The following is a 14247-nucleotide window of genomic DNA, read 5'->3' on the forward strand; positions in this document are numbered from 1 at the left end:
TAACTGAACCGCATTAGACGCAGTTAAAGCTATGCTTAATGATGGTAAAATGGGAAAAGAATGGTGGGCAGAAGCTCTTGGCTGTTTCGTACATACGTGGAACAGAGTATGTGATAAAAGCAACTGAATCCCTTATGAAATGTTCCTAAATAGAAAACCCAGTGTTGTTTATTTTAAAATATTTGGTTGTAAAGCCTATGTTGGCATGCCAAAACAGATTAGAAATAAATTACAAATGAGGTGCAAAGAAGGAATCATGGTAGGATATGCGAAGGAAACTAGGGGTTATAGGATATGGCTACCAGAAAAACGCAGATTAATAGAAACCTGTAATGTGAAGTTCGATGAAAAACTGAATGCAGCAAATGGCATCCTGGAACAGAAATCAAAAACTAAGTTTAAAAGACTAGAGCAATCTGAGCTATTAGCAGAATGAGATGAAGAACAGGAAACTTCTAGAGAAGAAATAAAGATGACAAATCTACTCCGAAAGAAGTATCAGACTTAAACTGGCAAAGAAAAGCAGTTAGAAGACCAGACGGAACATGTACAGACATATATTATTATGTAGAGGGAACAGACACCCATTTTAGATCCTATAATGATATTGAAAAGTATTGTGAGGCAAGAAATATTAAATTTGAAAAAGATAAATTCGATTTTAGTGGGAAAAACGAATACTAGGGGAAAGTTAATTTTGTAGAACAGGAGACTAGCTCCGTGTCTGAAGAGGCAAATTCCGTAGAAATTGTTATCCCACAAAATTTTAAAGAAGCACGAAAATCAGTAAATGCCGAAGAATGGGATAAGGCAATGAAAGAAGAAATCGACACAATGAAGAAAAGAAAGGTTTGGGAATTACTCGAAAAGCCAGAAAATAAAACTATGATAGGAAACAAATAGGTCTATACGCTAAAAAGAAATGAAAAGAATCAAGTGGTTACATACAAAGCATGTTTAGTAGCACAAGGATTCAGGCAGAAAAGAGGTAAAGATTTTGATGACGTTTAACAGTCCTGAAGTAAATTTTTCAATCATAAGAATATTTTTCACTATCCTGGTATGTTTATATGGATGGACTGATTGTCAGTTAGATGTAAAGAACGCATATTTATATGCAAACCTAAATGAGAAAATATACATGACCCAACCAGAGGGATTTATCGAAGAGGAAAATAAAGTGTGTTTATTACACAAGGCCATTTACGGTCTACGTCAAAGCGGCCGTGAATGGTTTTGTGAATTTCAGAGTACTTTAGAAAATCTACATTTTAAGAAAATACAATGGTGTAATTGTGTTTATAAGAGTTTAAATGTAATTATGTTGTTATATGTAGATGATATTGTGATTTTTTAGTAAAGATCAATATAGTATAGATAAAGTAATTTCACAGCTGAGTAAGTTTTTTGATCTTAAAGTATTAGGCAAAACTAAAACGTTACTTGGAATTGAATTCTTGGAGAATGAGAATGGGGTTTTTATACATCAGCAAAAATATATCGAAGAAATTTTTGAAAAATTTAAACATTTCCAGATACCATTAACTTCACTTCCCTATTTTTACGAAAGCTTATGTGCTTAGTTAGTATTACTATTCACTAAAGGCACTATTCTTACGAAATTAGATTGTCCATCTACAAGTGCAGAAATTACGGAAATGCATACATTAACCTTTAGAAATCTGTTAGGATGTTTAGTTTTTGTAGCTAACAGGACAAGGCCTGATATTACATATGCAGTGAATATATTATCACAATTTCAAGAGAATCCTGGAATTAGGCATTGGGAAGCATTGTTAAAATTCCTTGGTTATCTCAATAGTACTAAATTATATAAGTTAAACTTATCGAAAATCAAACATATAAATTTATATTGTTATTCAGATGCTGATTATGCAAGTAATAGAGATGACCGCGTGTCCATGGGAGGATTTATATTATATTTAGATGAAGTACCGGTAATCTGGAAAACTGTTAAACAAAAACGTGTAAGTTTATCAACCATGGAAGCGGAGTATATCGCCTTATCTGAAGCAGCGAAGGAATTAATGTGGACAAAAAATGTCTTACAAGATGAAATTTTAAAGTTTAGTTTAAGAGAGTGTAAACTATTTTGTGATAACAAGTCTGCCATTGATTTTTCTACATCGCCAATAGAAAATCGCCGAACTAAGCACATAGACGTAAAATATCACTTTGTTAGATTGACTAGTAAATGACATGAGTGTTTGACCTTGAATTTATCACCAGTAAATTAAATACTGCCAACTTATTTACAAAAGCAGCAACTGCTGTTAATTTAAGAAAGTTTTGTTTAGATGTTTTCAGTGTTTAAAGACAATAAGTGTTTTCGTATAATAGAATTGAACTATGAACTTCTGTGTAAGTTTTCTTTTTGTATTTGCATGGGGAAAAGAAGGCCGTTTGTTGGCTTTAGTTTTCCACATGCAAATTTTGATCGGAGGTCAATCGGCGGTAAGCTAACGTGGTTGCCGCTGATTGGCCGATGACGTCAAGATCGGCGGGTTGGCCGAGTATTATACATATGTACGCAGGTATCGGCGAATGTCTTGTTTTCTTGTGTGATTATCAGTTAGCATTTTGCTAATTTTGCTTTCAATCAAATGATTTTAAATGTAAAGGCTACAGTGTTAGCTTATTTTATTTACGGAATAAAGCATGAATTTTATTTAGATTAGTCTTAGCTTTATTTAAAGGAAGCAAAATATGCTTTGCCTTTATCATCACCACTGCCAACATTTACGGCTGCGAATATGCGTGTGCATATGCCCAAAATATGTTTACGCATGCACGTTTAATGCATAATGGACGGTATAAGCTAAGCTAAAATTATCTAATTCAGTTAATGTTGCAGATTGCGTTGTTCCTTAATCTTCGAATTGGATTCGGCTTATTAATTTTTGCAGACTGTTAGAGCAATTTTATAAAAGTAAGCTTGAACTTTCGATTATGTCAAATAGAATTTCCCATATATATTTACTAATATGGAAAGGATCTACAAAGCGAAAGTATGTTTCGAAGTCCATTAAACAAAAAGTGGAATTGCTGCAAGAAAAATGGATAAAGGCATGTCCTTTGCTTATCTAACCATTCCAAAATCTGTGTATCAATTTCATGCTGCTCGGGGGGGGGGGGGGGGGGACGCCGCGGCGCGCAATGAATTGGAAGTTGATCTGTCAGCACTATCCTTATCTTCAGGGCAGATGTTTTTATTTTATTTGGCTTATAATTCCTTACTAAATGTGGTACTTCAACTCGATGTACTCCGTCTTTGACATGATATAAATCAAATTCCTTGTCATTATAATTCGCTTCCGATAGCAAAGAAAGTGACGCAGAGTTTATTGAAAACGAAAAAATTTTAATTGACAAATTAGTCGGTATTCTCGACACAGCAATTATAGGACTTGAACAGCGAAACTTTGTAAATGAACAAGAAATTATGTCTGTTTATAGAATTAAAGAATTATCACATAAAAAACAAAGCAACTTAAACAACTTACATTGAAAGAAATGTTTAATAAAGTAAACAAATAAATATTAAGCTTTTTTTTTTTTTCTTTTGTAAATTTTGATACCCTTTAGATCATAATTGTTCTTTATTTCATAAATTATGGTTTCATATTTTTAATTTTAGAATTTCTGCATGCCATCTTACCAGATTTAAACTGATGATCTATAATCCGGAAGTCCCGACGAGTCTGGATTAATGACTTTTGACTGTATTGCTGGCGGTATCTTCCATTCTGCACATGACAACCGAAATGAGGTTGATCTGTGTTTGGACGCCTGGCCACCAAGTTTCTGTACCGAAGGCTTTGAAAACTACCAAAACATTGGCACAAAATGATAGATTTGTGTGGTGATTACTATCTGCACTAAAGATGATGCTCTCATTTTTTTTTAACTTTATTAAGAACTAACTAATTCTAACTTTATTATTTTTTGGCAGAAATTTATACCGTTACAACCAGCTATATAGGAAACCTGTATCTAAATCATAAAAATTTAGTTCATTACACTCATTATTGTAATACAAATAAAAGAAATATACATATGGAAACATGTATCTAAATAATTAAAAAAGGCAGAAGTTAAAAAATATGTAATTCTGATGCAACAGGGGAGGGGGAGGAGTAGAGAGGACTTCGTTTTCCAAATGAAAAGTATAGAAGAATACATAGTAAATACTACTTTTATATTGTTTTCAAAATAAAACTAAATGGGTAACAATTACATTAGACTCAGAAAAGATACCCAATTAATACAGTTATTTATTATAAATATACAGCTACACGGTATTTCTTACTATTAGTATGCATTATACATACATTCCAGTATTATAAATATACAGCAACACAGCATATAGTGATTCCAAAATTCCATTATTCATTTCTGAAGGGCAATTACATTTACAAAGAGCTGGGTGACAGAAAGGTTTTATTCCTAAAGAAAAGAATGAACAATAAACAGCTCACTAAGCTATGGGTTAAAAAAAAAAAAATTGCTTCGGATATAAACATAGCAAAACATCTTGTGCAAGAAATACTAAATTCTGCAGTAATTCTTTATTTGCCTTTTCGTTAACCCATTAACGCCCAAATTATTTAGATCGCTGGGCTTCTGTTAATAAAAGAACAAGTAACTCCCCTTTGATCTTACATTTGAAAAAATACAAATTTAGTTTAAAAAATATAATTTTTTGGAAAATCAAAAACGATTAAAAAGATTTAAAAGAAAAAATATTATTTTACTGATCTAAACTTCCTTAGTTATATTTTTATTGCGCAAATTTGCAATATTTAAGTGTGATATAGCAAAAAAACATTTCACACACAGTGTTACAGCGCATTTTGTACAAAACATAATAGGAGTTCCCTTATATTATTTAAACTGGCATCGTCTTTGGTTTCGTGCTTTACCTATAACATGGTCTTTTCTATCACTTTGGTCCATGGACCTTATAAGAAATAGACTAACCCAAACGGGTTTTCTCCCTCATCTGAGGCGTTGCCGGCTATCACCTTGATCACATCCGGAGGAGTAGGGACGACTTGCAGAAATTTAACATTGGTTGACTATTGCAGCGTGTATAATTATCAAGAAAAAGCTGTATGTAGCACCTCATTTCACAAATTAGAATTTCTATATATTTTTATTTTTGAAATTGAGATTGATTTTTAAAACTTTAGCATATTTATCAAGCATAATTAACGTTCCAAATAATTATAAAGCTATTGCATGCTTTCAGGGCTGGATATTTTTTTACCTTTTCCTATGCTGTCAGGAAATTTGTAAGTACTTCTTTTAGAAAATAATATTTTAAATCTGAACTAATAGAACATTTCAAACAAGCAATTTTCTATTGCAATTTTTATGCTTTTCATTGGTGTAAATAAGTAAGTACTAAAATATTTAAAAACAGGTTTTTGAAAGTTTTGCTTAAAATTCTAAATTGTGCTGCTTTTTTAAAAATATAGATGAGTATTATAGCACAATTAATTATCTTTATTTTATCTTTTTTCCCCCTTCATTACGCTTAGAAAATTTTATGCTCCGAATTTTATGAATTATTAAAATATCTAATCCACTTTAATGTTAATAATTTAATGATCATATAATCAAATAAATATGATCGTTTTGTAATGTTATTATAATTTGGAAAATCACTGCCTGAAAATTTTCATTAAATTAAAAAAAAAAATTATCAGATCTTGTTTAATTTTACCTTATTTATTTCAAAGCATCACGTACTATCAATCTTACTTAATTTTAATTTATATTTATGCAAAATTAAGTTCATAAATTTTGTGCTTAGAGTTTTTACCGTTTTACCAAAGTAAATATGTTTGTACAAGAATTAAGCGTGAAAAAAATACGCGAAATGCAGTAAAAAGTGCTTTACTGAGATATATTAAATCCTATTTGGAAAAAAACTGTGGCTTTCATAATCTCATCACTATACAACGTATCACATTTAATAATTAAAAAGAGTTATGTGATACATATGCCATAGGTTTCAATGTTAAAGTAAACCAGATCGTCCCTACTCTTTCTTGCCGACATGTCGGTGACGAGCACCCCGCCCACTGGGTTAGTCTATTTCTTATAAGGTCCATGCTTTGGTCTCAATGACATCACCAAATGTCTTCCAATGCTTTTCTTCAAATTTGTTCCCAGTTTGAAGTATACAACCATGATATGTCTTTTATAATTTTTTTCACCACTCGTGTTCCAAGCGGTTCATTCAAAGTTTCAGGAGTATAGTCAAGATTCTCCGCACTACAGTATAAGCCAAAATTATCTCAGTAGCCATTTACTCCACACACAACATGTGATTTATAGCAAAACTTTATAGTTTTGCCTTTTAGAAATTGTTTGAAATAATGACCATTGAAATAATCAGCTGATGATTCTATCTAATCATCAGTTCATCAACGGACAGAAATTTATCGAAAATGCCAAATTTTTTAAAACTGAGATTTATATGTGCAATTAATTTTCTTATTTTGAATGCTCGGTCTGATTTTTGCATTGCTGCATAATTATTGATAGCAAAATGGATTACAGATCTAATTTCTTGAAATTTATGTAAAGACATTGCCTTTTTTATTATTTTACTACTGTGCTATTTTTACTAGAGAACTTCCTCTGACCAGTAATCGTGTTCATTGCGTAAAGTATGGTAGCCAGAAAAAAAAAAAAAATCGAAAAACCAATTAAACCCTTCAAATCATCAATTTTAACTGAAAACTCTGGCTTATTTTTCCACACTTTCGCATATCTTTCTGTTTCATTTACTACACATTCGTAAAATTTGTGAGTTAAAAATTCTTCAAAAATTTCAAGTGGATTCACATTTTCTAAAATATTTTAAATACTCTCCAGAATACCAGGCAAATTACCTTCTTTGTTAAAAGCATAAGTAGGGTTATTTTTTTGTTTAATTTGCTTTTGGCTGCATTTTTTTGATAATTTCGTCTTAACTCTTTTTTTTTTATTTTCATTTTCATTACTGGCGATAGATGTAGATGGCAGTTGCTCTGTATTTTTTGGTCCAAAAACCTTTATGCTTTTACCGATGGAGTGATCAGTTCACCATCATCAAAGAACTTTTCTTCAGTTGACTTGTCCACCTCAGGCGGTAAAGCATCTAACTTTCTGACTGAATTTCCTTAGAAAACATATATTCTAATGCTTTTTCAGTGATGTGAAATACTTTATGCCTGTACATTTTGGAAAAATTGAAAAGGGAAAAAAACAGTATTAATTACCACTAATGCCCAGTGATCTATTTATAGATCAGCATGTTTAAGCTAAAACTTGAATTATAAGAACAGTTATTTTTTTAACTAAATAACGCAGAACAATTAAAGAGGTATTGAAAATGTAGAATATGTAAGAAAAGTATAATTTACTATTATTTTTTCCCCCGTTGGATACAAAATCGAAAGCTCCATTATGAAGCATCACTTGGCTAACTTTAGACGTTACCTGCTTGACTGTTCTGGTAAAGAATGTTTCAAAACAATTTTGGGGGTATGGCCACATGTGTAAGGAAATCAGGCAGTAACAAAAGTGATTAAAAGATACTGTTCAATGGTCGTTCTAAAAGTAGCTGATCTATAAATAGATCACTGGGCGGTAATGGGTTAATGCAAACAATTTTTGTTACCAGTGTTAGTATTTAAAATTCATGACTTTTTGAGAAAGTTCTAGATTGGGTAGGGGTATTTAACCTTTTACACTTTGGGGAAACCTTTGAGCTTAGTTTTCTTGAAGGAACCTCTTGATCAAGGAGCAGAAAAATAGGATATCAAAGCTTTATCCTACTCAAATTTACAAAATTATTATTACATTTTTATTTTATCGCAATATACACATCTTAATAAAATAATGAATAGTAAGGTAGCTAACATTTTTATTTTGTTTGCTCGTTTTCTAAAATATTCTATGAATAATAAACAAAAGGAACAATACTTTAAATGATTAAAAGAAGATTCTTTTAACGAGTTGGCTGTAACTGTTTTTTTTTATTGCAAAGTAATTTAAAATTTCAATTTTAAAAGAGTGGCATCAATTTTAATCTGTAATAATTGTTGCAATCTGCAACCTAATGTCATCTTCAGCATCCAATCTGTTTCCATATTTTGTTTTTGTCACAGCGAGCAAAGAGAAAGATTTTTCGCATACATAGGTTGAAACAAATGCCATTAGATTTTTCACAGCTATTTTGGCAATTTCAGGATATTCTTTTCTAATGTCAATCCAAAAATGCATAATATCAACTCAACTAAATTTTAGTTTTAATTGAGTGTCAGTCAATATCTCTTATTTGTTTCTCTTTCTTTTACTGGGAGTTTGGAAGTGTCACAGTCTTGAAAAGGATTTTGGATGCAAGATAATTTTTCTTTATGAACAGAAAAATATTCAAGAAATGTTTTTCGCAGATCTGATAAATTTTGGACCAAACTAATTTTTACCTTTTTATCGAGATTAGCATTACTGACTAATATAATGTGCAAATTAGGAAAGCATTTAGTACTATCTTTCAAAATGCAATCTACCGAAAATTTCACTTTTAAGAGAATGACCTCAATTTTACTTTGTATGGTGAAAATACAGATATTTTTGACAGCGATGTGTTAAGCTGAAATAGGTAAAAATATCTGTTAGATACAGAACTTTCTGAATCCAAACTACATCATTTAATTTTTAAGCTAATTGAGATGCATGCTCAGATAACAAAATTCTTATTTTACATTTTAATTCAAATCTTGACAACACTTTTCCAACAGATAGCCAACAGAAGTCTTGATAAGTCAACAGAAGTCTTTTATGCAAACTTCCCATACTCTCACACAATAAATTGAAAAGTCTTGAATTTAATTTGATCTAAACAGGTGACAAATCATGGATCTATGCATATGAGCCCGAAACAAAACAGCAATCGACTATATGGGTCTTTAAAGACAATCTAAATCCAACAAAAGTTTTTCATGTTGTCTGTGTTCTTTGGCATGACCGGTCACATGGCGACAGTGGCATTAGAGCAATGCAGGATGGCCAATTCTGAATGGTACACGACTATTTGTTTGCCAGAAATAATTGGAGAAATTCAACAAAAGCAGAAGAACAGGCACATCATTCTTTATTATGCCAATACGAGCTCTCACACATCAGCTCAAACAAAGGAATTTTTGACAGGCCAAAACATCAGATTGATGGGTCATCCATTGTACAGCCTTAATTTGGAACACAATGGCTACTTTTTATCCCCGCACATCAAAAATAAAATATGTACTCAGTAATTTGCAACACCTGAAGAAGAGGTTGATGCATTCAAAATGAATGTTTTGGAGTTACCTCAATCAGAGTGGAAAAAGTGCTTTGAAAATTGGTTCAAACGCATGCAAAAGTGTATTGTAATTCACTGAGAATATTTTGAAAAACAATAAAACCAATTTTGATCATAATTTTTTTTTCCATTATTAGGCCAGAAATATAAATAGCAACACTCATATTACAAGAAAGCAAACAGTTGTAGAACAAAATGGGCAATATACTTTGAATGCTGATTGTCCTTCACATAAATAAATAACCTTTGAAGAACATAGAAAAAAATGCATCATGACTTTGAAGTGTATGTTGGAACCAACAACCAGATATGTATGTTGGAAGTTAAAATGGTGAGTGCCCTTTATTCCTTTTCGTGGAAGAAACATCACGTTAATGTGCGTTTCTTGAGCTCAAAGTTCCGTACACCTTTATGGGCTTCAAACAAAGTACAGTACAAAGTCCGTAATCCAGACTCGTGAAGACTTTGGCGATTCCGGATTAGGGTTTTTTCCAGATTATAGATCATCAATTTAAATCTGGTATGATGGCTTGCAGAAGTTATACAATTAAAAATAGGAAACTGTAATTTATGAAATAAAGAACAATTATGATCTAAAGGGTATCAAAATTTACAAAAAAAAAAAAAAAAAAGAAAAGAAAAGAAAAGAAAAGAAAAGAAAAGAAAGAGCTTAATATTTATTTGTTTATTTTATTTAAAATTTCTTTTAATGTAAGTTATTTAAGTTGCTTCATTTTTTGTGCTATTGCTTCCTCTTTAATTCTATAAACAGACATAATTTCTTGTTCGGTTACAAAGTTTCACTGTTCAAGTCCTGTAATTGCTGTGTCGAGAATACCGACTAACTTGTCAATCAAAATTTTTTCGTTTTAAAAAAACTCTCTGTCACTCTCTTCATTATCGAAAGCGAGCACATGTGCATTAAATGTGCATGCGTAAAACATCCCCCCCCAAAAAAGTTTGTGGCTTTGAGGTACGGATTGTAGGTCATTCCAGATAATGGAAGTCCGGATTACAGACTTTGTACTGTAATACAGTAGATGCCACATTAGGTGATCGTGGTTAATGTTATCATTCAGATGCATTATCGGATTGCCAAACATCTGCACATTTGTATATGAAAACGTGGAAAATCCTTTACTTATTGCAATCAAGAATTCAGTTAATATCATCAAAATATTATAGAATAATTTTTAAAACTGAATAAAGTTACTAAATAAGATTATAAGTATTATAATAGATTATAATTATAATAAGATTATGACAGATTATAAAAGTTGCAAAGTGACAAAAATATCACGAGTAAGGGATTAAATGTCCAAGCAAGGTTTTGATTGGAAGGAAAGGGGGGACTACAGAATACCCCCCTCTTGCTCTTAAAAAAATAACATATTCTCTGAAAACATATTTGCTAAACTAATTTTTTGTTGAGTAATTTTTAATTTATGTTGGCACTTTCTCTTTCAGTGAGAGATGCTCTCTAAGTATTAAGATTAGAGGTATAGCAATGGTCAATAATTTTCAGAAATGTTATGAACAGGTCATAAACAAATTTTTGCCTTTTCCTCGTTAAAATACTGTGAAAATTACCTATCTATGTTTCTAGTGAGATATATATTAAATCAGTTAAATTCCATTGCTATTTTGAAGGATATTTTTTCTTATTGTTTAATGTTATCAAAATAGACAAATATGATCACATTAAGTGGTGCCTACCTGTACTTCCAATAGTCTAATTTTACATAAAGCCTAATCAACTCTTTATATGCAGGTAAAAAACTTAAATATGGAAAATCGAAAATTTTTGAAGCTTCATATAAAAGTAACAATGGATGAAAAAATTGTTACACACATACAACAGACATCAATGCAAAAATGTGTTGTGGGGATCCCTAACTCATGCTCATACATATATATAGCCTGGGGGGAGCAAAAAAGAAATCTAAGACTGATGTAATAACGAGTTCAGATGATTAATGTACATTTGTCACTTGCACAAATTCGTGACAGGCAAATAGTTGAATGGCTGTTTTTAAAGTACAAGTGCAAGACTTATATCAGCATAGGATTTAAATCATTTTTCATACCATCATATAATATCAAAAGGCTGTCAATCCTGTGCAATGTTCCTATGAAGTTCCACATCAAAGAACTATCAAATTTACTTTTCCTTTTATAGAAATGCATTTTATTTGCAATAAGTCAATTTCTAATTATGAGCAGAATAAGTACAAAAATTTAAGAGAAAAATATAAAATTAATTAAATTTTTCCAACCTTTATTGTTCTTAAGTCATCTACAAAAGCAAACAATGTAGGATTAAGAGATTCTATATTCAGTATCGGTTTTTTAGACATTAAGCGCAGAAATTGAAGTGAAGCTCGACAAGCCTGAAAAAGAAAAAATCAATTGTAACCATATAAGAGATTAAAATAAAACAAAACATGAATATTATACAGGAACATGTATACATGAACAGGTATAATTTAAATAAATTTTTAAGTTAAAAACTAAATAAATATACTTAGCTATTTAATGAAATATACCAATATAAATAAAAAAGATAAAAATTATGTTTTGCAGTTTTCTTAAGACATTTTTACTAGGCATCCCATATATGCAATAATATCCAAATCTGTAAATTTGAATGGACCCTTACAATATCAGATTTTATCTTAACCAAGAATATATGGGATGAAATGGAAAGATCAGTTTATGCCTGCAAATTATGAGGATATTCTTCAACAGGCTTCCTTGGAATATTGATACCACCTTCTCAGTTGCAACAATCGATAATGTAATTACAAAAACTAAAAATTTTTGTTAGCATTATCAATGTGTGAATCTACATTACTATTTTGAAAGAGAGGAGAACAGAAATGATAGGTAAAAACTGAGCTTTCCAATCCTATGCTTGAGATTGGAGGATTCTCCATTTCCCTTCTTGCTAAACAGTAAAGATAAAAATTTAAAAGCAATTTAGTTTGAAGGATAAGCTTAACACCACTAGAGAGAAGTATATAAATTTCATATACAGGGTGAATCTGAAAAAGTGGACAAAACTTTACGGGGTGATAAAACACAGCTATAAGAGAAACATTCGTCCTAGTACGTATGATAGGAACATAAGTGATGAGAAGCTAAAAGGTAGTTTTTTACTATCACATTTAAAGAATTAACAAAAGATTGAGAAGAAATACTTCAGGAAACGTTTTATTAACAGAAATGTAACTGATATACATGCTCAAAAGACATTCTACCAGCTGTAATGCAGGCTTTATACCTGCACGACAAGGACTGATGCACAATTTTGAAGACATCAGGCATTTTCCAAGTATAGCTGGCAACAAAGGCAATCCTGGTGACTAGATCCATATTGGTATCAATGGGGCAATCGTAGATTAGGCTTTTCACATGGCCCCACAGGAAAACGTCCAAACACGAAAGATCCAGTGATCTTGGTGGCCAAGCTTTGGGACCACCTCGACCAATCTATCACTCTGGAAATTCCATAGTTTGTATAATCAGCCATACTCTCAGCAATCCACAGAAGAAAATACCACTTGATGTGAGTGCCAACCCTTTTTATAGCATTTACAATCCAATGTAGTGGCTTGCCTTTTGCGTTCTGCCCAAACTTTCTATGACAAATATTGCTTGTATAGCTGCAATTGTATACCTGTAAAATTTCGCCCACTTTTTCAGATTCACCCTGTATAAGAACATATAGTACTTTGAAGTTTCAGCCTGTATAAGAACACCCTGTATAAGAACATATAGTACTTTGAAGTACTGTTTCACCCTGTATAAGAACATATAGTACTTTGAAGTACTGTTTCACCCTGTATAAGAACATATAGTACTTTGAAGTACTGTTTCACCCTGTATAAGAACATATAGTACTTTGAAGCAGCCCCTCTACTTTATTAAAAGTAGTGAGGTTGGTCGGTTGGTTTATTTAATTATGGCATTCAAGAGCTATCTCCCTAAGGGAAAGGATGCCTTCATGAAAAACTTTCTGAGGGAAGCTAGCACATATATATGCTAAACATGGGGAAAATCAAGAAACTGTCTCTGCAGCCATGCCATTCACCGGAATTCAAAAGATGACTGCAAGTCTAGTCCCCTAGGACTGAACTACCAGTTTTCAGCAACTTTACCACTCGCTGCAGACAGTGAGAGCCAGGTGAATGATAAATAGTGGGATGTCTGCCAAAAACATTTAATTTTGCATGAAAGACAATTAAAATTCTCCCTTCAATATTGCTAATTGATATAGGTAGCAAAATAAGCAAGATTTTCTTAGTGTCCAAGTTCATAATTTTGAACTGAAATTATATCATTTGATGATGTTTAATAATATAGTAATAACTGTGAATAATTTTGGAAATGAATTATCTGGTGGTTTTGATTTTAAATGATTATATAATGGCTGTTTCGTTATAAACCACAAAGCACTGATTGTTCTCCAAGAACTTTTGTTTTGCCGAATTTGTATTTTACAGACAATTTTTGCAGCATGTTCCCATATGGGAAAAGCACAAAATAAGGTTGGGCAGATTACTATTTAATATCATTTTATTGTAAATAAAAAGAACTGCTCTATTTTTTTAGAACAGGGATTCTTAGCTAATGGGGAGAATGCAATCAATAATTTAATTTTTCGTTAAGTATTTAGTCTTATTTCATGAATATAAAAATTTCTTTTATTCAAGTTTTGGTATTTAATAACATTTTCTTATTAATTTACAAAACACATTAAAAATAATTTAAATTAAAATAAATGTATAAGCATTTTTCAAGTTTTAGAAAGGATTTTTAGATGATCACCTAGCAGTGGTGAAAAGGTTGAGAATCACTTTTTAGAA

The 14247-nt window shown here is 31.4% G+C and overlaps 1 protein-coding gene across 6 annotated transcripts in view; it reads right to left on the reverse strand.

The window, feature by feature from the left end:
- Positions 1–14247, reverse strand: part of DEF8 (differentially expressed in FDCP 8 homolog) — a 146793-nt gene that overhangs the window by 25945 nt on the left and 106601 nt on the right. For all 6 annotated transcript variants that reach the window (XR_015039391.1, XM_085810510.1, XM_085810512.1 and 3 more), the window contains one exon: positions 11656–11769. Coding sequence is in view for 5 of the 6 variants with exons in the window: in XM_085810510.1 (XP_085666636.1) it covers positions 11656–11769 (114 nt within the window). In the remaining variant the exon portion in view is untranslated. The remainder of the gene's footprint in view (positions 1–11655; positions 11770–14247) is intronic.

This window comes from Stegodyphus dumicola, chromosome 2 (assembly GCF_044657685.1).
Source record: "Stegodyphus dumicola isolate Sdum_Otavi_A_Nest chromosome 2, ASM4465768v1".
NCBI lineage: Eukaryota > Metazoa > Arthropoda > Arachnida > Araneae > Eresidae > Stegodyphus > Stegodyphus dumicola.